Genomic DNA, 24,894 nt, shown 5'->3' on the forward strand with positions numbered 1-24,894 from the left:
AAAATTTAGGTCAGCCTGAAAACAGTTTCCAAATCGAGAGTGCCTAACCTCAAATTTTAGTGCAGCAGTTTAAAAAATATAACAAAATAAAGTGCTTGAAATGGGACACTCATTAAAATGTTAATTTCGATAATCACTGCATCGTTTATGTGAAGTTTAACCTAATGACCCAATATTCTTCACAAAGAAAAGCCCAGCGGAAGCCTTAAATACATTCATTAAAATGTGAATTCGATTTTGCAAAGAATTCTGGTTTCTCCCTAGGTTTATATTTAAGTCATTGGTTGTATGGACTCATTTAATTCTATGCCTCAAATTACAATGTGCTTTAATCCTTGCTCTGCCAAGTTCAAACACATACCCGAGGATACACCGCCAGTTGTGCCCTCAAAATTCTTCTTTATAGTGAAGCACTTTTAGTCCAAGACTCTGGTAGGGTCTTTTCTTCTCTCCTAAATTTGTTAGTTCTTTTTCCTCCACCCTAGTCTCCAAAATCTGCAATTGAGCTCAGTTTGTATGACAGACATTTTATTTTTTAAAAAATTTTTTGATGTTTATTTATCTATTTTGAGAGAGAGAGAGAGAGAGAGAGAGAGAGAGAGAGAGAACACAAGCAGGGAAGAGGCAGAGAGAGAGGGAGAAAGAATCCCAAGCAGGCTCCGCGCTGTCAGCACAGAGCCAGGAGTGTGGCTCCAACTCACGAACCATGAAATCGTGACCTGACTGAAAACAAGTCAGACACTTAACTGACTGAGCCATCCCGGCACACCCCCTGACATTTTACTTTTTAATTTTTTTTAATGTTCATTTGTTTTTGAGAGAGTGCGTGTGAGCAGGGGAGGGGTAGAGAGAGAGGGGACAGAGGATCCAAAGAGGCTCTGTGCCATCAGTGCAAAGCCCGATGTGGGGCTCAAACCCACAAACTGTGAGATCAAGACAATTTATTTTTAAATGTGACTCTGCACTACAGCATTCTGGAGAGCCATTAGATTGGACACTTTGATAAGGGAGACATGTTCAATTTCAAAATCATCTGAGCCCTTTGACTATTATTTAAAAAACATATTTTGGGGGGGCACCTGGGTGGCTCAGTCCATTAAGCATCCAACTCTTGATTTTAGCACAGGTCACGATCTCCCGGTTCGTGGGTTTGAGCCCTGCATCGGGCACTGCGCTGACAGCGCGGAACCTGCTTGGGATTCTTGCTCTCCTCTCTCTGCCCCTCCCCGCCTTCTCAAAATAAATAAATAATCATTTAAAGGAAAACACATGGTTTTCTAAATCTTTGTGGGCAGATGGTATTGCTGCCCAACAAATGAAATGGCTTCAGATAGTTCTCACTGATATCACTCGTGTGGCTTCTGTCAAGAACCAATGAGAGCTATTGCCATATATGGGCTCGTTTGACTCGGACATCCAAGGTGGCTTCTTCATTCACACATTGTTGCCTGGACTCAGGCAGCTGACAGAGTTGCAGCTGGCCAGGCAGGTCCCCTGTCTCCACATGGCCAGCTTCCTCACATCATGGTGGTTCCAGGGTCGTTGGCCTTCTTCCCTGGTAGCTGGCTTCTCTGAGTGAGCCTTCTAAGATACCCAGGGAATGGGTCTCTGTAAGGCTTCTAAGCTTCTTCTAAACAAGGCCTAGGAGGCCTGCAGTGTCACTTCCACACTATTCTATTTCTCAAAAGTAAGTCACAGAAGTAGCCCCGATTCAAGGGAAGGAGACTACACAAGGTGCAGATGCCAAAAGGCGTGGTTCATTGAGGGCCATGTCTGGGGCCTCTGTCGCACAGATTGGAGAAGATGAACAGTTCAATCACCCAGTGTTTCAGGGTGAAGTCTTTACCGTATTGCACAAGAAGGGTCTTGTCTCAAATTCTCCTCATTTGTCCCCTTGGCTACCAAACTGGTGGTATTTTTCACTCAGCTGTAGAACCCCTCTCTCAAGGGTAAAATGGTACCGGGAGAGAGAGATTGTAGAATCCGTAGAAGCCCAGCCAGTGCTACTGGACAAGTGGATTCTCTGGTCTATCTCTTCTGTCTTTTTGGCCCTGATGACTAGAGTGGCTTCATTATGCACATTTTCTTTGTCAGCATCCCCTGAACAAAACTGAGAAATAACAAATAGTCTCATTCTTCTTTGCATTTATCAAAGTAAAGGCTCCTTTCAGCAACAACCTGTAGAGTGTTAATGTTTCCCAAAGTCCACGATGGATCACCCTTAGCCTTACTGTGTTGATCTGGTTTGAGTGCTTAGTCATTTGCTAGCTGCTTCTGTTCTCTCCAGCTAATGGCTTCAGCACATGTTAGGAATGGATACAATGCATAATCAGAGTCTCTGTTCGGGGTGTCGGAAAGGTCAACTAGATGAAGCATTAAACCTCCATTCCAAGTAGTCCTGTGACAACTTCTCTAAAAGTGAAGGGCAGCGTTATTTCCTCCAGCTTTGTCAGCGAGTGACCAGGCAGACTATGTTATGGCTGCTTATCAGATCATAACAATCTTAATGTTCTTTCCACATCTCCTGGTTCAGATAAGAAGAAAAAATAGAAAGGAAGCCACAGCGATACCGATACCCTAGGATTGCAGAAGGGCTCTTCTGAGCACAGAGTCACTGCAGAAATGCTGTTCGTTTCATTATTTCTTATTTCCATCATCAGTTGCTGTCCAGCAGCAGTGTGAGGGCTGAGGCGCACACACTAGCTTGCAGAAAAGAATATTTTGCTGATCTCTTTGAAGAACTCTGAAGTGCGAAAAGAAGAAAGAATATGATGTGTGCATGTGTTTGCCTTAGTAGGGAGAGTTCAAATGCCCCTTCTCTGTGCCTTACCACCTCTCTTGCCAAATAAAAATACCGCCCATCAATCTTTTGAATTATGTTAGAATGTCATTTTACAGTTTAAACAATCCTTTCATATATAGCCCTAAATTTCCTCTTTATTTTGCCTTTCAGAAGCCTAACCTTTCAGCCTCTGTGGATTGAGTCTTTACTTCACTTTGAACTTTGAAACCTTATAGTTAACTTATTTGGGCTTTTTTTTCTTTTTTTAAAACAAGACTCTTGAATTTTGACATACAGTATTTTCCTATATAATAGTTATTTTGGTTTGTTTTGGTTTGGTTTTCCCAATCTCTGAGGAAATCTCAATGCTCTTCACATATGTACATATGTACCGATCTCTGAGTTGTTCAAGGGACCTATTTAGTTGGTGAAGAAGGAAATATACAATAGCGCGTGCCAATATGATTATATATTGCGATATTAAGTTCATGTAAATAGGAAGTGAGAGAGGCAGCGCTAAGAAAAAAGAAAGTAGGCTGATGGTTGCCAGGCCTGGAGAGAGGGAGAAATCGAGAGTAACTGACTGCTAACAATGGGATGTGTTGCCAAAGCACGATGTGCAAACACTGATGCTGGATGTCCCGAGCGTGTTTCAAGCAACTCCATCACAAAGGGGTACGAAGAGATTTTTGTGGCAGAATTGAAGGCAAATTTGATAGCAGCACTTATATTTTCTTCTGCAGGTCAACACTGTGATGCAGGGATTAAGGTGGTGTTTTGAACAAACTCAACAATTTCAAAACTCTTGGTACTACAGTCTTGAAAGTGTTCTTCAAAAGTGGAAAATTCACTTCTGATTTATTATGAAATAATAACACTTCTCTAAGCATGCCCCGAGCTCTATTTTTTAATGTCCCTGGCTGTTTTAGGCCTTCATAAAAAGAAGTTATCTGCTTACTTGAATGGAGTACCTCCCATTCTCATTTCTTTTTTTTTTTTTAACTTTTTTAAATGTTTATTTATTCTGAGAGAGGCAGAGTGCCAGCAGAGGAGGGGCAGAGAGAGAAGAGACACAGAATCCGAAGCCGACTCTAGACACAGAGCCCAATGTGGGACTCAAACTCACAAGCCGTGAGCTCATGAACTCATGAGCCATGAAACCATGGCCTGAGCCGAAGTCAGACACGCAACTGACTGAGCCACCCCGGTGCCTGTTCCATTCTCAGTTCTAATCTCTCTGTTGAAGTGGTTTTTTAAATGGCTTAGATCTATTTCCCACTCACCACCCCCGTCCCTCTCCCCTGTCCAGGATCTAAGGGTTAGGAATTCTCAGAGATCCAAAACATCATGAAGTTAATTCTTCTTGTCTGACAGGTCATAATGAAATAATTAAAGGTAAGAGAAACAGAAGAAAAGCACATCTCCAGTCTGGATGATTAATAACATACTGGAATGTGGGATGCCTGGGTGGCTCAGTCAGTTGAGTGACCGACTTTGGCTCAGGTCACAATCTCATTCATGAGTTCAAGTCCCACATTGGGCTCTGTGCTGACAGCTCAGAGCCTGGAGCCTGCTTTGGATTCTGTGTCTCCCTCTCTCTCTGCCCCTCCCTGCTCATGCTTGCTCTCTCTCTCTCTCTCTCTCTCAAAAATAAATAAACATTAAAAAAATTATAAAAAAAATAAAATAACATACTGGAATGTTTTATTTCAATTCAGATAACTTCATTTACTCATTCATTGGTAAAATGAAAATCAATCTAGGTTATGTTTCAAGCACTTTGCAGAGAATTACTATAGGCACAAAAACTTGAAATGCCCTCAATATAACGTACATATTTTGAAACATGTTTCCCATTTTTATTTATTTTTTTATATTTATTTCTTTTGGGGAAAGCTCCAGTGGGGGAGGGGCAGAGAGAGGGGGACACAGGATCCTAAGTGGGCTTTCTGCTGGCAGGCTGACAGCAGCAAGCCAGATGTGGGGCTCAAACTCAGGAACTGCCGAGATCATGGTCTGAGGCAAGGTCCAGCCACTCAACTGACTGAGCCACCGAGGTGCCCCTCCCATTTTCAAATTAACATACTGAAAAATGCTTTTCCCTGATGTCGCTGACCAAAAGAAAAAAAAGTCTCATGTGAGGTGACTTCATGGGTGGAGACCACTTTCAAGGTACTTACAGTTTACTTGGCTATGAATCCTTCTGTTAGTGTGTCAAACAGAATCTAACGTGGCCCCCAACAATCCTCGCTTCTGGCTATTCATACCTTTGTGTATTCCCCTCTCTTTTCATCTGGGTAGGGCTTTTGATGTGCTTCTCACCAACAGAATGTGGCAAAGGTGATAGGATGTCATTTCTGTGATTATGTTACAGAAGACTGTAACTTCCAATCTTCCAAAGGAGAGTTTGCTGGTTATGATGAAGCAAGTTGCCATGTTGGGGACACCCATGTGGCAAGACACTAAGAGTGACCTCTGTCCAACCACAAGCAAGGAACGGAGGTCCTTGGTACAACAGCTCAAAAAGGAATTTAATCCTGCCAAAAACCACAGATGTGTGCTTGGAAGTGGATCCTTCCCAGTCGAGATTTCAGATGAGACCTCAGCCCTGGACAACACTTTGATGGCAGTCTCATGAGAGAAATTGTAAAAGATAACCAAGTGAAGCCATGCTCGTATTTCTGCCTCCTAAAAACTGTGAGATAATAAATGTGTGTCGTTTTAAGCCGCTAAGTTTGTGGTAATCTGTTATGTAGCACTAGATCAGTAATAAAGCTAGCGTCTGTGGTAGCACAGAATAATGTTCCCACCCGCAAAGATGTCCACATCCTAATCCCCAGAGCCTGTGACTCTATATGTGATTCAGTTAAGAATGGGGTGATTACCCTGGACTGTCTGGGTGGACCCAATGTAATCAGAAGGGTCTTTATAATGGAAAGAGGAAGGCAGGAAAGATCCAGGGAGAAATGTGAAGATGCTACACTGCTGGTTTTGAAGGGGCCACGAACCGAGGAATACAGGAAGGCTCTAGAAGCTGGAAAAGGTTCCAGAATGAGTGCAGCCCTGCTGACACCCTGATTTTAGCCTAGAGAGACCCTATTTCAGACTTTTGACTTCCTTTCTTTGTAATGTAATAAATTTGTGTTGTTTTAAGCCACTAAGTTGGTGGCAATTTATTACAGCAGCAATCGGAAGCTAATACAGTGTCTGTGCTGATTTTCTTAGCGTCTGAGCCACATACCAGGTGTCCTTCTCCAGGCACTTACCCACTCCTAGCAGACTGCACTGGAGCTGGGACTATCTGCTTCCCTTTCCAGAAGGGAACAAATAAATACAGTGCCACTGGGCATTGCTCTAGAGGAAATTAGCATTTTTCCCACAGCCTTGTGTGCCCATCTATCCTCACTCTTGTGTTTACCTTTATTGTTTTTTCTGAGAGCCCTGAGCACTCACTGTCTTAGTCAAGGATTGTTTGGATTCCAAGAATATGATCTGTTCAAGTTAGTTTAAGGAACGAGAAATTAGAGATGAGTGTAGCAAGCAGCCCTCAGAGGGTAGAATCCTATCACACTTGTGTTCTTCTTCCCTGCTGCCCATCCATGACAGCTCTTCAGGGCCAGCGCTTCCTTGGCCTTCAATAAACTCCCAGGCAGGCCCCATATGTGGATTTAGCAGGTTTAGAAAAACTCTCCAGTCACTCGTACACTTGGAATCATGACAACTTGTAATCTGTGATTTCAACGTGTTAATTGTCATGTCATAGTCCAAACTCCCAACTCCATGAGATGCCTTCCTTACCCCTTATTCCCCACCTGGGAAGCCTACGGTAGGTTAAGGGGCATCCCCCAACCTTCTTCTCTAGCTTTGGCTCCTTCCACATTAACATGGAAACAGGACAGTGAGTTAAAAAGCCAGAAAGTTCTCCCTTGATTGGCACCCGTGTAACCTGGCATTGGTTTCCTCTATCCATGGAGTTTAATGAAAGTTGACTCTTTCTCCCCAGCTTCTGTATGTTTCTACTAAGGCTCTCTCACCTGTAGAGAGGCTCAGTTGGGCAAGACGCCTTTGTTAAATGACTCCAGGGTACCATTTCTACTGCATCTCCCACCTATTGGTGCCAGGAATTGCACACTTTGGGCCTGCCTCAGTGGAAAGGGAGTAATTTCCCAAATGTAGCGTCTGTTCTTTGGGCGTGTGTTGCTTCCGCCAGCCTTCCCCAGTCGCCTTTTTGTTGTTGTGGTTGTTTTTAATTGAGTGATGAGTCAGGCTCCAAGGTGCATAAGGGGTTAAGGGTCCCAAATTCTGGTTTTCAGTGCCTCCTTTGAAAGTCCTGTAGCACCTTGCTCTAACATGCAAGGGTGATTGGCGTCTGCTGGCATGAGGCCTCGGCTGAATCTGCCTCAGTCGTCCTAGCATCCTATAACGTATGAACACATATGGCTTCCGGTTTTTCCCCCCGCTCCTGGGATTGAGTTAGGAATCCTAAGGGACCCGCAGCACTATGGAGTTCATTCTTCACATCTGGCAGGTGATAATTAAGTACTTGTAGATGAGAGAAAACAGAGATAAAAGCCTATTCGCACAACTGATGATAGTTATATTGAGATTTTTTTTTCCATCTTATTTGATTTCTAACAGAATGGTGAGTCTTATTCAGCCGTGCCTGGGACTCAGCTCCCAACCCTCTGTGCTGCTTCTGATTCTGCAGAGAAGGAAATCTGATTGGCTCATTCCAACCCCCGCGTCCGATCAGCTGTGCCCAGAGGATGAAACCCCGGGACCCAGTGCCTGCTACTGAGGGTCCTGGGAGCAGAATGGGGCAGAAAAGGCCCACTGCCGTGGCACATGCACAAACGTCAGAGGTCCCTTTGTTCCTGTTTGTGTTGCTTTCTGCCTATGTGCTCCTCGTATGCAGAGGCCTGTGTGGAATCAGTGTGGGCTGTGCCATTGTGTTACATCCACTGAGTGAGTGGTAGTTGTTTGCAGTGGAACAGCCCCAAAGAGTGGGGAGGCTGGCTGTCCCTTGTCCTGGTGAGTAAATTAGGGATTACATCAGAGGTTTCTGGGAGCCGCCGCTCCTTAGGTAGTTTGTAAGTTTGCTGACCTGTGTCTACCCCAAATTTCTTCATCCGCTTTCAGATTGTGAGTTTTTTAATTAAGCTATACGTGCAGAGAGTCAAATTAATCAAACTCATCACTTCATGGTATAAAGGATCGTCATCGTAGACCCACGCCATGCCCCTCTCCTCTGATTTTACTTGTTTAGATTCACACCCACTCCTATCCCCCCCGCGAGAAAAACTATTCCAACATGTTGAGTGCGCACCCCATCCTTTCTTATTGCATTCTTCCAGATGTGTGCTGCTGTTTTGTGCACATGTGTTTTGAGCTTTTGCGAATGGTATTACGTTATCTATCTCATCTGGTTTCTTACACTACGTTTGAAGCCCCATCCTAGTAGTTACCAAGCACATCTAAGCTTCTGCCTCCTCTTGCTGGATCATTCTGTGGTACGCACCTCCACGCAGTCCCTAAAGGCTAACGGCAGACTTTCTCTGTGATATAAGCCAGAATGGAATGGCTGAGTCATGGTGCATGTGATACTGAAGTTTGCCTGATGATGCCAGACTGCTCCCCTGAACCACCACATGTGTCCGCACACCCAGCAGCAAAATGTATGATCGTTCATCTTAGCCACTCAATTCTGGCATCGTTATACTGTTGCTCTAGGCCTCTAATGAAAATACTGGCTGCCTACTTGAGCTGCTGGAGCTTTCTGCCAACCCTTGGCAACTGGGAACTCATGGGAGCATGTGGGCCACAGTCAACCATGTGCCGTCCCCACCCTGCCACCGTGACCGTCATCCTAATCTCTGATACTTTGAGTTTCTTGAGTTGTGTTCCTCCTTTCTCTGCTCCATTGATTCCTCTCCTCCCCCACCGTATTCCCTACCTCACTCCCTACACCGCCCGCCCCACCACCCCTCCCACCCCGCCGCCGTGGTCCAGTTAGTAGAACCTGGTCCAACCCAGCCTGATGCGGGCACATTTAGCCACCATGCAGTTATTGCCAGAAATACAATTTGCAGTGGCTTCTTCTGGGGAACAGCCTTGCAACAGATGCCCTTTACTTTACCCATTCGGACAGTAAATCACAAAAGCAGGTAATTAATGAGAACCTAACGTAGGAAAAGTCAGCGTCTCCTCAACAAAGTGGCAACTGACCTTTCTCCTACTCAGATTAAAAAGGGAAGGAAGGAAGGAAAACTATTCCCTGAGGGGTTGAGTTCTTTGCTGGGATTGAGTTATTGTTCAACGTGTTCCCCCTCATGAACAAGATCTCCCAAAAAGTGCCCATCTGAATACGTGTCGGCCCAATGTCCTGGGCGTTGTTACCATGGACTTTGTGAGCCACACAGTATGGGGATGTGATGTTTGCTGGGGTGCTGTTTGCACACAAGCAACCTACACTGACCGTTTTCTTTCATGACGGTGGCCCTGAGAAGATAACCGCTGTTACGAATTTTTAAAAATGGATTCCTTTTCTAGAAAATTAAAATGAAATGGCGAGACTCAATTTTGAGAGCCGGGGAAAGTGCAGAGACTGATTGAGATGAGGCTTCTAAAACAGCCCTTCCCTCGGCGAGTGTTATTTGAAGGTCCTGCTGCTCAGCATAAACCACCCGGGAAGCTTTCCATCAGGCTGTTTGTTACACTGGCTGAGCACTTGACTTTGGTTTTCTCCACGGTCTGAAAGCCCACTTTTGAGCTTTTTGATTTATGCTGCCTGGGAGCCCAAGAAACGTTCGCCAATATCTCACACGTTTCATTTCAAAAGAACGCTGTCACTGTTAAGAGTCCGGCCTCTGTGCATTTCATAAATATGTTTGTTTCTTTTCTCTTTCAGAAGCTGCAAAGAATCAATCCTCCTCACTGTCATTCAGCCTTACCCTGTAAGTGTCCTGTGAGTAAAAGTGCCACTGTATGACCCCAGGATTCCATCTCCTCGTCCCAGTCCCAGTGAAACCATGACGTTGAGTAACAGCAGAGAAAAACCGCATGCGTTTACAGTTCGAGTTCAGAAATCTTCAGTGCTTGTATTTTATACACCGTGATAGCAAACCCACTCATTGGAGAGAAAGGAAAGGAACACACTTTCTTGTGTGTTACCAGCTTAAGAATCACAAATGTAATGGGAATATTTAATTGTAGGACATTCTAGCATCATCCTTTTTCATATCCTCTTCTAAATAATTTGGTACATATTTCAGGGAGACTCCCCTTTAAGGGTGGTTGTCAGAGGAAATACGGCTGTCAGAATGTGATTTCAGCAGCCTTGGTCAGAAAGGTGGGGAGCAATTAAAATCTTACTGCCTTCATTTGCCATGATTTTTTTTTTTTATAACAACGTTATCGTGGTATGATTTGTGTATCCTGAAATCCACCCATTTTAAGTGTACAATTCAATGATCTTTAGCAAATTTACTGAGGTATGCAGCCATCACCACAAGGCAGTTTGAGAACAATTCCTTCAGCCAATGAGATCTCTCGTTCCCATTTACAGTGACTGCTTCCTTCCCACCCTTAGTCCCAGGCAACGACTAACTTACTTTCTATTTCTATAGATTTGCTGTTGCTTGTGAATCCCATACATTGGCAGTTGAACTAAAAAATACCCTAGCAAATTCCTGCAGATTTTCCCCCAAACGTTGACCATCGCTACCTTGTGTGGCCTTTGCGTGGATTGGCAAAGATTCCCACCTGTTTACGCTTGTGTTTTCTTCCCCATGCAGTTGGGGGCTCTGCTCTTTGCCACACTCCATCTCCTGACCAACCTCTTCATCTCCCATGTTCCAGCATTTTCCTCCTAAACACCACGGCCTAAGCATTGTCGGCACGAAAAAAAATATGTATTCAAGATTCTGATAAGATGACGAATAGAATTAGCCAAGTAAACGATTAGCCAAGTAAACAAACTGTGCCATCCAGGACATAAGTACTTGTAATAAAAGCTTAGTTTACCAGTGACCATTACTTTTAGTCCCTTCTCTTTGATTCCTTCCAAACCGCTAGTCTCTTTTTACATTGTTTACCAAGTTAACCAAACTGTCACTCCCACCCTCTTCAAATCTGTCCACGCTCTCTCATTTCTTCACAGTGGACAAATACGTTAGGTGAAGCCAATGGGAATGTCTACAATAACCAAGTGGCTGACCAACCGTAACTTCCTGGTGGAACTTCAAGTTTATATGGTCTTTCCTGAATTCTCTCTTCCCACTTGATAACCTATTACACAGCAAGATCAGAACCGTTTTATGGCAAACCAGGTTATTTTGGCGATGTGACGTAATGTTTCATGCCATGCCATAAACCTGGAGAAAGAGCAAGGGTTTTGCCACTTAAGTGTGGGGTTGTGCCTTGTGGCTTTGTTTGCTGTTTTTGCCAGTTGAGGGTGCATGAATACTCACAGGTTATTCATATGAACACTCACTGTTATCAGTGGGTCATGGAACTTGCTGTAATAGATGATCTGGAACTTTCCACGAGTTCAGGTGGCTGTTGATACTGTGCCATATGGAAGGTGAACATTTAGCCGCAACATTTAGGAGCAAGTGTTGCCTGCTTTGCTGGCCAATAGCTGCACCCCTGCTTTCGGCAGCACTCTCCCCCTGCCCGGCCGCTGTGAGGGAATCCTCATCTTTGACTTGCCTTGACCAGCCCTCCCTCCTTCCTGAAATGCCCACCGCATCCTCCAGCCCAACATGTCCTTGGCCTAGCCAGACCCTTCTTACCTTCCAAGCCTCCGCGCAAACTCTCAATGCTACCTTAGCATTCTTTACCGTCACCACTGCCGACACTGGGGCTGGAGATCTCTGCGTTCTGTGGTGCCATTCTGGGCACTGTACGATACTTAGCGGTATCTCTGGCCTCTACCCACTAGATGCCCGTAGCGCCCTCTCCCCAAGTTGTGACAACCAAAAATGTCTCCAGACATTGCCAAGTGTCCCTTGGGGGGGGGGGGAGGGGTGGATTGCCACCACTTGGGAACCACTGCCCCACCTAGAGTCTTCCCTTATTGATCTGGCCCAAAGTGGCTTTCTCCTCTGAAATGTGGGAACAGAAATGAAGGAGGAGAACCCCCAAGTCATTTCAATAGATCGATTGGACTCAGAGAGAAAAGAAGGTGGGAGAAGAGCCTACACGTTGTTACTTACATTTTTGTGTTTGGATTTCCCTACCAGCGCGTTGCTTTTTAAAATACAGAAACATATGGGATCCGTGTATTTGCTGAACATTCTCTCAGCAGCCAGGATTGACCTATTGAAACAGATGAGCCACCAGACCGAAAGAAAGTGTATAAAGTCTACTTTATTGCGGAGAGTGAAAATTAGCATTTTTAATTTGTTTTGTCACTTGCTGGCCAACCTTTGTGATGTTGCATTTCCCCTGCATAACAAGGTCCAGTCAAGACAGAGAGTTGATGTTTACCCCTTCTCGCCTCCCTGCACTTGGTCCCAGGGCACCCAAAGCGAGCCCAGCCATGGAAACCAGTCTTTCCTGAGGCCCAGCTCCAGCGGGCCCGGGAGAAGAGTCTCACAATTCCTGAAGTTTTTGGGGAAGTCATTCCTAACAGGCTGCTGCCTCGTTTTTAAAGTATTGTAGACAGTTCTCTCCTTCCCCCCATTTTGACGTGGTGGTCTACAATACTTAGCGGATCAGAAGCCTGTTTCCAAATCATCCAGAATTCCTTCTAAGCACCATATACATGGCTGTAAAACATTATACTAAACCAAGATTTACTTAACCGACACCCTATTACCAAACGCTTCATACTGACTTCGATCGTTTTCTCTTCTGCTTGTGCACACAGCACCTTCGTGGATAAATCTTCATCTGTAGTTAGTAGTATTTCTCCATTCTATGACGATGGCATTTTAGGAAAGGGATTTCCAGATTTCTTGGGGATTTTATTTGTTTTCTTCTGACCTACCATCTCCTTTCCTTGCGCTGTTTCCATTTATTAGAGAGCTTTCTTGGCCAGATCCTTCCTGCTTTCCTTTGACCCTGCCTTCCACAGTTCCCAAGTCTAGAACTTCCAGAACTCCCTAGTTCTGACGCGGCCTGAGACAGAGATTATTGGAAGAGTCTCGATTACCTCCACTCACACAGTCCCAGCTCAGTGGGACTTGAGAGAAGTCGGTTCCGGTGCTGTTGCCCTGGAGCTACCACGATTCCCATGAACTCGGGTTGTTTCTAGGCCAAAGAGGAGACAGACCTGTTTGCCTGCTTCTCACTTCCTGCCCTCCTTCCACTCCGTCCCACGCACCCGAGGGAGGCCCAGTGTATCAGATGGCATCGGCACCCAGACCACATCTTCTTGGCATGTGTCACGTGGAACACGCCAGCCCAATTGCCAGCTGAGAGACCGGTGATTGTCTGTGGGGTTTTTTTTCTGGCCACAGGCAGATGCCCGTGCAGCAGGCCAGAGGTGCTGAGGAGTCCTCATTCCCAAAAGAGCAGCCACTCCATCACTGACTGACAGGAGCTGGTGAACACATGCCCTAGCTCTCTGTCTCCTCCTCGGACATGATAACTCTGATGCCTGTGGTCTGCCTCGTTCCTGGAGTTTCCCAACAGGGTTAAGCCCCAGTTGCTTACGGTGGTGACAGACTTACAGAATGCTTCATTGGCTTCCTCTTCTGCCCCGTCTCCCTTTACTCAGTGTCTACTATGCCGATAGTACTGTAGACGTAGAGGGACTGCAAATTCAAGACCTTACGCTTCAGTTTCAGAAATGTCTCTTATTTATGTGATTTTTTTTTTCAAACAATGTTCTAGTGACTTCTAAGAGCAACTAAAAGCATCAGGAGCACACCATACGTCTACTCTGGCCACCTTAGCAACAGCAAATTTGGAAAGAGGTGCAGAGGCTGATTAGAGCCCTTCTGATCTCAAAATTAATTAACAGCCAAAGAATCTGATTATTCTAGATGGTAATTACTTGTCATTTCCACCACAGGATATGAAGTGCTTGTGATCAGCACCCACAGGTCTACAGGTTGCTAAGAATTAATTCCTTGGGTTTCTGAGTGGTGTACATTGTATGTTTTTTTGAGCCACAAAAAGAGATCTGAGTAAAAACCACAGTCCTGCCTGGTTTACATACCCCGTGTGCCAGAAATAACTCCAGCCAGTGGAATAAGCCATTCTCTTGTTGACTCTAATTCAGTCACCTTCAGACATGAAGAGCTTATGTTGTTATGGTCAAAAAGTAATTTTTCAAATGGATGTTGATTGCATGGAATAGTCACAAGTCCACAACAAGAAAAATGCACTTGTATGAATTCTTGGACTTTTCTCCCCAAGTCTGTTGACTTGCAAATACACATAGAATAGTATTTACTTGACTAACTACCTTGGCTATCTAGTCTCCTTGCTGGTTTTCCAGGTTTGTCATTAGGGCATGGTAAATAAATATGGGAGCAAGGAGGCCATAAGAGATGGGCATGCTATAGCTACAGAGAGAAGAGAGGAACACCCCCAGCTTGACAAGTTCTGCTCTATGGGGCCACTTACTTTAGGGGCTAATCACCTTACCACTGCCATGAAAACATCAATCCCTTCTAAGATTATATACCAAATGATATGCATAAGACAAACTAAGTTCTGTTAAGTACTTTTTTATTGAGGCAAGGAGTGATGTAGACCATTTTAGAAAAATCTGGCCAAACAGCACATTTACAAATTCAGACGCACAGAGGGATCCACCTCAGTATCTGCCATGTTGAACACGTGTGCGACCCTTCCTTCCCAACCAGTGCTGGAGCAGCGGCTGCTTCATCGTTGAAGCACCTCGCCTAATTAGTAGTGTCTGTTCTGGGTAGCTTTCTTACAGCCGCTTCACTTGTGCTAAACCCGTTATGCCAACGTAAATATCTCCTGCTTAAAACCATTAAGGGAGAATAATGTTTTCCCTTCAGCTAAAAAATGGCACATTGACAGCAAATGAACTCACGGCTGCACGATTTGTTAATCGTTACTAAACTTGGCCTGTAATTACAGAGATACTGAGGAGAACACCACTGTCACATCCCTTTAGCTCTGTAGTAGGACTTTTTTTTTAACGTTTATTTATTTTGAAAGAGAGAAAGAGAGCGGGAGAGAGGGGAGAGAGAATCCCAAGCAGGCTCTGTGCTCCGTCTCATGGCCCTGAGATTATGACCTGAGCCAAAGGTGGACGCTGACAGCCCGGAGCCTGCTTAGGATTCTCTCTCTCTCCCTCTCTCTCTGTGTCCCTCCCCTGCTCGTGCTCACTCTCTCTCTTTCCAAATACATACATAAATATGTTTTTAAAAAGCCAGGCTTCTGTCCTTTCACAGCCATCATTTAAAAAGATCCTTGGAGGGGCGCCTGGGTGGCTCAGTCGGTTGAGCGTTCGACTTTGGCTTAGGTCATGATCTCGCAGTTCATGGGTTCGAGCCCTGTGTTGGGCTCTGCACTGGCGTCCGGAGCCTGGAGCCTGCTTTGGATTCTGTGTCTCCCTCTCTCTGTGCCCCTCCCCTGCTTGCGTTGTGTCTCTCTGTCTCTCAAAAATAAATAAACGTTAAAAAAAATTTTTTTAAGATCTTTGTAGGGGCACCTAGGTGGCTCAGTCAGTTAAGCTTCTGACTCTTGATTTTGGCTCAGGTCATGATCTCATGGTTCGTGAGACCGAGCCCCATCTTGGGCTCTGTGCTGATAGCATGGAGCCTGCTTGGGCTTTTCTCTCTCTCTCTCTCTCTCTCTCTCTCTCTCTCTCCTCTCTCTCTCTCTCTCTCCACCCCTCCCTTGCTCACGCCCTGTCTTTCAACATAAATAAACTTTTTAAAAAATTTTTAAAAAACAAAAAATAGAAAGATCCTTGGAAATGTGCTCAGTAAGAACATGGAACATGCTATTTGCAGTTTGGTCTGCTAAGTCAAACTTACTACTTTATGCGCATGACAGGGTTTTGATTGCATCCGTAATTCGTGTTTTACATTTTTGAGAAGGTAAGATAGAAAACAACTGGTACAAGGTCTGCATTATGTTACCAATAATCCTGTCAAATGTTTTCTTGTTTCTAGTCTCCCAAATCAGCATTTATTAGTGCTGCAAAAAAGGCAAGATTAAAGTCCAATCCAGTCAAAGTGCGATTCTCCGAGGAGGTCATCATCAATGGCCAAGTGTCGGTGAGTTGACCGTTGTCTGCTTGTGACTCAGAGAGAGTCGCTGAAACAGGGGCCTTTTACTAGGCAAGGCCAGTCGCTCTTCTGGAATGATCAATTTAGAAGTCTTTGTTGGATTTCACAGGGCTGTTGACACGTTCCCTCTGGTGTATCCACGATACGTAGTAGTCCAGTGTTTTCTTCGAATGATTCCAGTGTTAGAGACCTCGCTACTTTGCAAAGGAGTTTGTTTGATTTGAGATCACTGGCGTTGCCTCATATTCAGTAAAATACACCTCTTTGTAACTTCCGCCTACTTCTTCCCATTCTGCCAACTAAGCATCCTCCCCTTATATATTTTGAGAAAGGTTTCCCTAAGTTTTTCCTTATTCAAAATTAAATGTCTCTTTCCTTTCAATTAATCAAAATGGAGACAAGTTAAAGTAATGGGGGAGTTTCATGTATGCAACCAGAAGTGAGGAAATACTGCCCGGATCTCTGTCAATGGGTCGCAATAGAAATCATGATTACTCAGGCACATAATTGATCTTCAAAATGAATAGCGCCAACATCAATAAGTTGCTGTATTTTCGATTCTTTTTTGCCCAAGAAAATCTAGCATAGTGTTTTTTGCTTTTCGAAAGCTGTCATCTAAGGCACTAATAGTTTTTGGACTTCTGAAATACCAGCTTTGGCTGTTCGGGTTTTGTTGTTGCTGGTGGTAGTGTTTAAACAAAGTCACAAGGATAAAATCTCATCCATGACATGCTCGTTAGGGGTCACAGACTCTTCCCTGAGGGTGGTCCTGGATCTGGATTTGCAGATGTAGGCTTGCACGTCCCGAGCTAGGCACTCCCGGTCCAAGTGTCTTTCCAGAACTTGCTGACCTGTGCCTTCCCCACTTGGGAGTCCAGGAGTCAGCTGGCCAATCTGTGAAACTATGTGATGCTTGCAGGGGGGACCTAGGGCTGTCATTGCGCTGCCCTGTGAGCATTTCAGCTGTGGTCTTGTCCTCCCGGTTGCCACGTCCCAGCCCATCCCCTCGGCCCCCTTTCACCCCACGTTGTCCTGCTCACCACAGGGCATCCCTGTCTTCCTGAAAGCACTTAGCATCCATTACCATCTCACAAGACTATCCCAGTTTAAGGCCGGAAGGTTCCAGTCGCAGAGGAATTGTGATATCACAGAAGGTCATCTGCAACTTACCCCATCTTTTCTCAAGCTTCCGAGCATGAGATTGGGTCATCAGTGTATGCATCTATTTTGTTTTAATGTTTATTTACTTTGTGAGAAAGAGAGAGCACGTGTGGGGAGGGGCAGAGAGAGAGGGAGACACAGAATCTGAAGCAGGATCCCGGCTCTGAGCTGTCAGCAAGTGCCCGACGTGGGGCTCGAACTCATGAGATGTGAGATCATGACCTGAGCCGAAGTCGGACGCCCAACCCACTGAGCCATCCAGGTGCCCCAGTGTATGGGTCTTTAGAGAGAATAGGAGACTAGAAGCTTCTGTGGCTATTTTTGCCCTGGATATACCAGGTCCATTCAAGGTAGCTGGTGTGTGAGGACAGCTCTTGGGGTCAGTCATCCCCCGCAGCTCCTCTGCCTCATCACAGGCCTGTGTGTGGCAGGGACCTTCAGTCTCCGGTCAGCTCCTCAACCTTTGGGACCATCTTCATTTTCCATCTGCTCTTGCTCTGCTGAGTCATCGGCTATTATTTCGTGTTGAGTTGGAGGCAAACCAACTCAGTGAATCGGGTAGTAGGAAAGTCATGTGTGAAGTCCACAGGAGAAAGGAGAGGGAGGAAATTCAGAGAAAGGAACAGGAAGCGAAAGCCACGGAGCCTCTTCTGGAAATGCTCAGGGACTGAGTTCCATTGGATTCGCGGTAGGACATTAGCCAGTCTCTGGACATCTTGTCTTCAGTTTCTTCATCTGTAAACAAGGGACATGTGGTTTCAGGATTGCCGAGTTCCACTTGACTCCTATGACTCCGTGACCAGCTACATGTGAGAAACACAGTTCACTCCAAGGATTGGCAGAACTCCTCCAACATGCCTTCCTTCTTCCCCTGCCCTCTCCCCCTATTTCCAATTAAAGAGAAAATTCAAAGGACTATGTTTCTGCTGTTTACTTTTGGTCATGTCTCCAGCATCTGTTTTTAAATTATTTTTAAGTTATGATGTTTGTTAGAGACTTAGTTTTTTTTTTTTTAATTTTTTAATGTTTATTCTTGAGAGAGAGAGGCAGAGTGCAAGTGAGGGAGGGGCAGAGAGAGAGGGAGACACAGAATCTAAAGCAGGCTCCAGGCTCTGAGCTGTCGACACAGAGCCCGAGGCAGGGCTCGAACCCATGTGAACCTTGAGATCGTGACCTGAGCCAAAGTCGGACACTTAACCGACTAAGCCCCCTAGGTGCCCCTAGACTTAGTATTTTAATCTCTAACACACTACCTCATTCCTTATAGGTCCCCTTTGAGTTTAAGGAACATTCCTAAATGGGTTAAAAATTATTTCATAAAATAACTTTATACTTAAAGCTTGTGAATGCTCGGTACTCCCTTTTCATGACTTCTGCCAAGTTCCAACGGGCATCACATCAAACGTCATCATTGCTGGCCCTCGTTCTTTTCTAGGTAGCCTGCTCTGCTAAAGTCTGTGCGTGTTGTCCTAAGCATTGTGGCTTAATTGCAAAGGCATCATGTCTGTCATTGTGTGTTCTACTGGGAAACCTTGATTGAGGGGAAAAAAAAAAAAAGAAATTGATCTGATTTGTTTTTCTGATGGAAAAACGTTCTTTCATTTGAATCGACTGAGTTATTTGTAGCTGGAAAAGAAGAGATTTCCTCTGAACAACTAAACTCAGATATCACCAGAGAGACAGACCCCTTTTAGCCTTAGAGAGTTCATTTGGTGGTGGTGGTGTTTTATGTTGTGATTAGAATAAATCGTAGGTAGGTGCTGTTTCTGCAAAGAACAGAATTCTACTTTGATCTTCTTTGTTGTTGTTGTTGTTGTTAAACAGGAAACTGTTAAGGATAATTCACTTCTTTTTATGCCAAATGTTTTGAAAGTGTATCTGGAAAATGGGCAGACCAAATCATTTCGCTTTGACTGCAGCACCTCCATAAAGGTAAGCGGACCCGCTAAACTCTACACCTGGACACCGGCAGGTACGGCGCGGGTGACCCTGTCGGTCTCGTGTGACAGCACCTTCTCTCAGAACTATCTGTTTATTGCTGAGATTTCTTTGGTGGCTTCCAAATCAGGGCGCGTATGAATATTTAAAAACAAACCAAAACCAAAAGCTTTATTTAATTAAGAAGGGTCTGCTGCGTGTGTGTGTGTGTGTGTGTGTGTGTGTGTGTGTGTTGCAAAATGATATAACATGCGATCACTGACAGATCGCTAGGGTTAGTCACTTTAATGCAACTCCAGTTTAATTAAAATAGTGTGGCTGTCCCCAAGAAGGCTTGGCACCCTGCCCCAAAGCCAGTATGATTTCGTAGCAATGTCCGCCACCGAGAGGATGAAGACGTTAGCCGTTCATTGAGTATCTGTTACTGTGGTGTCCAGCAAAAACGAGGGCGAGAATAATGTAAAGATAACATTTACTTTTAATTGCTGTCACCAATTTCATGGAAATAATGCATAAAAAGGCAGAAACGAGGCGTGCTTCTCAGGAGAAGGGGTGAAAAGGAAGAGGCACAAAACAGTCCTATTATTGCAAAGCCACAGGTGAGTTTTACATAATGGGTATTATAACAAAGCAGATGGGTTCTTTCCCTCCATGCTTCCTTCCTGGGGAAGAAAAGTGCATATTCTATTTTTTATTGGACAAAAGTGTGTTCCGAAATTGATTGTTCCCTAATGCCTCCAGCAGCCTAAAATAGGCTTTCTTCAAATGGCACAATAAAAGAGGTTTTATTGAGGTTTAAAAAAAAAAAAAAAACCTAGTGATGATCTGTACAATAATGTATCAAGAGAACATCAAGTCTGTGATAAAAACGTCTATCAATAGTCAACCCCTCATTCTCGGCGTTTAAATTAATCAGCATAGGCCTTATAAGTGGCAGCATTTCTGCGAAGGCCCACTCACTGTGCATTCTTATTGCCATGATACTAGCAGGTGGCCTGTTCGGAATTGCTTTGAATAGGTGGCGATCTAGCAGGTCATAGAGCAGACCATGTTCTAGATTGATGACGGAGGGTGTAAGCCATCCTTAAAATCCTTCCACGGCAAGTTGTCAACTCCGTGCAAAGCTGCTCGTTTTAAATACCGATGACTGACAGAAGCCCTTTTCCTTTATTCCTACTCACGATCCTTGTACGGTGAGGTGTTGCTCTCATTATTGACCTGCTAGCCTAGAGGTGGGCAGGCTTTTGCTCAGATTTTTTTCTCACAAAAAAATCACGGCGTTTACATAGACTATCTACTGTCTATCTGACCACCAGCTAAAGACACTTCTAGCAGGCAGTACGCTCCAAGGGCTTACAGTTTACCTCCCAAGAGCCAGGAGCAAAGAGACAGACCTTTCTTCGGGCAGGACTAATCCTTTTCTACACAGACCGTATGGAAATGAGTGGGCATGGCCAGACGTAGTCTGAAGGCCTCGAGCTGCATTATTACAACCCCTCTGAAGCTCCAGCTTGTTCTCTGATACCCAGTGGTCAGGAAAGCGCCTTGCCATTGCCCCCCGCCACCCCACCTGAAGATACACGTAAAGACTTGAATGCATCCCTTAACAGAAATACGCGTAAATTTAAAGGAGAGCCCTGTTGTTAATTCCCTGCGGCCTCTGTATTATGGGAACCCACACAAGACTGAGGTTGACTTCCCCGAGGGTGGCAGATGGCGAGGAGAAAACAGGGAACAGTGCAGAGTTCACGGCGAACGATGTGATGGTGTTTAACAAAATTTGCCAAAATTCTTGCTACAGAATCGCAGTGGAGAAAAGCTGTTGCTATCGATTTTCCAGTGTCCTCTCGGGTGATTCAGGAGAATATTTTACAACATGCTTGTTGCCACACAAAGGCTGGTTTTGTTCGTTCTTTTCTGGGCCTTGAACAAAAATTAGGAAGCCGAGGACCTTTTTATGAAATTCAGTATAGTCGAGGCATTTGTGTTGAATGCCACTCTTGGGTGGTGAGTGGGTGTGGGGATCTTTGTTTTGTAGGGGTCTGAAGAAACTGAGAAAGGTCTATAGGGAAGAATCAAAATTTCAGAGAGATCACTTCAAAAAAAAAAAAAAAAAAAAACCTCCATGTCATTACAGGGTTTTTCCATCTTGGCATTGTTGATACTTTGTTTGGAGCAGGGAATTCTTTTTTTTTTTTTTTTTTTTTTTTTTTTAACGTGTATTTATTTTTGAGACAATGTGAGAGACAGAGTGCAAGCAGCGGAGGGCCAGACTGAGGGAGACACAGAATCTGAAACAGGCTCCAGGCTCCCAGCTGTCAGCCCAGAGCCCGACGCGGGGCTCGAACCCACGAACCGTGAGATCATGACCTAAGCCGTAGTCAGATGCTCAACCGACTGAGCCATTCAGGCGCCCCCGGAGCAGGGAATTCTTTATTGTGGGGGCTGTCCTGTGCACTGTAAGATGTTCAGCCACATCCCTCAATGTCAATAGCCTCTCCAACCCCATTGTGACAACCAAAATGGTCTCCAGAAGCGGTCTCCAAATGTTGCTGTAGGGCAGAACTGCCTTAGGATGAAAAGCACTGTTCTTTGGAGTTTTTAGCGACGGCGTGTAAATTATCCCGAGAGATCACTTAGTTTTTGAGGACATGGGAAAAAAAAAAAAGTAATGGGTTTTTTTTTTTTAATTTCATTTCAAATGAGAGCTCATTTACTAGTTTTCAGATCATGAAAAAAATAAGTCACATTTTTTTTTTTCATTTTCAAAGACACCTATCTGATCCTAAAGGTTTAATCCTTTAAAGGATTGCTTGTTCATTCTACCCTCCCCAGAGATTCAGAATAAAAGCTAATATATGTATATTGTTTTAGTGCCCTACCTCTGTCAAACAGTGCCACAATAAATGTGTTCTCTGTATGAACTCATTCAGTCCTTGTATCTATTCTGACATATAAGGTATTCTCATCATCCCTGGGTTATAGATAAGGGCATTAAGACACTTCCGAGTTTGATAACTTGCACGGAGGTGCACAGCTAACATGAAGTCGAGCCGGGTGTGGAAACCAGATTCTTTCCAGATCCCACATTCCAACCATTACCGCATGCTCTTAACAGAAGGGTAGACTAAGGGTCAGCACACGTTCTCTGTACAGGACCAGGGAGCAAATATTTTAGGCTTCACAGACCATACAATCTCGGTTGTCGATGCAAGGGGCAAAAGCAGCCATCGACACTATATAAACAAATGAGTGTGACTGTGTTTCAATAAAGCTTTATTTATACAAACAGGTTGTGGGGGGGGAGCGGATTTGGCATACAGGGGGTATTCTGCCCACCCCTGGGGTAGACCACTTTCCAAGGTGGTTTAATTGCCCCCCCCATCTAGAAGAAGGGGAACCGAACCCACTCCACTGCACAAGTTATTGATAAGCTTTCCAAGTTAAGACAAGTGAGCACCTCCCCCAGCTAGTCCCCCCGTTGCCTCCCTGTTTCTGAACTCCATAACGATCCGGGGTGGTGGGAGAGGTCAGGAAAAAGGAATATCAAGCTTCAGGATCCAGGCATCGTATAAAACTTACAGATCCGAAGCCTATTCGAGCAACACTTTTCGGTCGTGGTAAACTCTGCAAGAGAGCCATGTTGGTTTTGATAGCATCTTGTCAATGTTTCCTCTGTAAGGATGTCATCTTAACTCTTCAAGAGAAGCTCTCCATCAAAGGCATCGAACACTTCTCCCTCATGCTGGAGCAGAGGACAGAAGGGGCCGGAACCAAGCTGCTGTTGCTTCATGAACAGGAGACTCTAACTCAGGTGTGTGACATCACACTCGCAGGTGAGAGCAGAAATTATGCCTGCCGGTGAGAGCCGAGGCCATCTGGCCCCAGAATTCCCCTGTCCTCTCCTCCCTTCAGTGTACTCACTGAGGCCCTGGGGATCCCCACTAAAGAAAGCTCTGGCATTCACAATGGGTCGTACACCTCAAGGTGACGCTTCTCTATTTTGTTCATTTTTCTGTAGCCCGTCAGTCGGCGTCACGTGCGGAGTTGCTAAAGAGTCGGCACGTACTTGTAAGGGTTAAATTGTACTGTAGGGCTAACGCTTAGCTTGAAAGATAACAACTTTGTTCTGACGCTGAAGGTCAAAAGATAACAGCCTTGCTTTTACTCTTGTAAATCATACTTCATACTCTTGTGAATCAGGCTTTACCAATGAAGGAAACAAAAGCTCAAAAAAAGAGCATCAGAGACAAGGTCAAGGAGATCCACTGGTTGCAACTTAGCGGCAGAAAGTCTAAAATAATCACCTCATTCGATAACTGTTTCTGACTCATCTGGCAACTGTTTCTAACTCATCTGGGAACTGTTTCTCTGTTCTGTTCCCAGATAATGATAAAACGATGTGATCGGCTTTAAAAACTCTGTACCCCGGCTGTTCGAAGCCACACTCTTATCAAGAGTGTTGGTCCCGATCGGTCGGCCTTGCCTCTCATTGTAATAAACTTTGTTGCGACTGTCACTGGTGCCCGTAGCATTCTGTTTCAGGAGTCCTGTGGATGCAACATACTCACTGGGAATGTGGCTCCGCAGAATCATGTTTTATGTCATGGGAAGGACTTGTTCGCCTGCTTTGACAATGCATCTCTCGAAACCATTGAAAAGAAATGGCCTCTGAGATTATTTAAATTAAACCAGAATCCTAGTTAGTTGTCTTAAGTTCTGGGTGCACACTTGCCTGTTTGTGGAGGCTTGAAATGCCCACCCCAGTGCTGCTCACTGTCAATGTTGGATCCACCAGTGTGTCCCAGTTCCTGGCCACCCAACAGGCCACCCCCATCTGTTCTCTGGGGAGACAGGCAGGCTGCTTGGCTGCTGAATTCAGCGTGGCACCCTCCTTTCTCTCGTGATTCCACACACGCAGTCTTTGCCGGAGGTAGAAGGGATCTCAGCCGACCCCTCTTACGGAGGAGAGCTCAGTGAGTGAGGAGGGAACTTTAGGGAGGGGCAGACCAGGAGGAGGAGCAGGAGGTGCCCCCCAGACGGACGGGGTAGCAGAAAGCGTTGTCGCATTTAAGTCTTCGCGGTTGCTGCGTAATTAAAAGCTGGTGCCCCGCGAGTTGGGTCCCACGACATGCCTAAGTCTCTTGATTCAGTCCAACTCAGTGCAGGGAATTAGTTATAAAGCTGTCGTTTGTGTACATTTACAGCCCTCGATCTACACTTGACCTATTTTTCTCAGGTTTGAATCTACCTAGAGATACTTTAAACCGCTTCTAATGATCGTTTCTTGTTTTAACCTGTGCCAAAACTCCCTTGGAAACCGATGACTTACTTCATGCTTTGTTACAGGGGAGCAACCCCCAATATTCAGAATCCCACATGGGCAAGATCACTGTTTGGCTCGGAGTTCCTCCCGAAGCTGAACTTAAGACAAGGGTTTGGGTGCCCGTGGTTTATGGGGAGGAGAGATCCGGAAACACTGGGAGAGGGAGGGAAATGGGGCAGGGGCGTCTTCCGGCCGGTGGTGGTGTGGGCTGCTCCCGAGGACGGGTGCTCCCTGGCCGCGCAGGGTCACCTGGTGCTGGCCAGTGGTCACCGGTGTTTGCAGGAAGTAGCCTTCAGCTCGTGGTCATAAATGCCAAGGGGATATGGGCCGACAGCCAGTAAGTAGGAGTCTAGTGAAACTTCCCACAACCTTTTGATATTGCTAGATACGCTCTCCCTCTGAACTTCTATCTACCGCACAGCCTTTATGGGAAAGCTTCTTGCTGGTTTAGCAGGACAAAGATT

General features: G+C 45.2%; 1 protein-coding gene across 10 annotated transcripts in view; it reads left to right on the forward strand.

Moving 5' to 3' along the window:
• FRMPD4 (FERM and PDZ domain containing 4) overlaps positions 1 to 24,894 on the forward strand; it is an 856,248-nt gene that overhangs the window by 802,757 nt on the left and 28,597 nt on the right. For 9 of the 10 annotated variants that reach the window (XM_045472369.1, XM_045472370.1, XM_045472368.1 and 6 more), the window contains 4 exons: positions 9,690 to 9,735; positions 15,889 to 15,993; positions 18,991 to 19,098; positions 22,787 to 22,918. In XM_045472369.1, the coding sequence (XP_045328325.1) occupies positions 9,690 to 9,735; positions 15,889 to 15,993; positions 18,991 to 19,098; positions 22,787 to 22,918 (391 nt within the window). The remainder of the gene's footprint in view (positions 1 to 9,689; positions 9,736 to 15,888; positions 15,994 to 18,990; positions 19,099 to 22,786; positions 22,919 to 24,894) is intronic. The other variant, XM_045472371.1, reaches the window with a different exon arrangement.

Source organism: Leopardus geoffroyi, chromosome X (assembly GCF_018350155.1).
Source record: "Leopardus geoffroyi isolate Oge1 chromosome X, O.geoffroyi_Oge1_pat1.0, whole genome shotgun sequence".
Lineage (NCBI taxonomy): Eukaryota > Metazoa > Chordata > Mammalia > Carnivora > Felidae > Leopardus > Leopardus geoffroyi.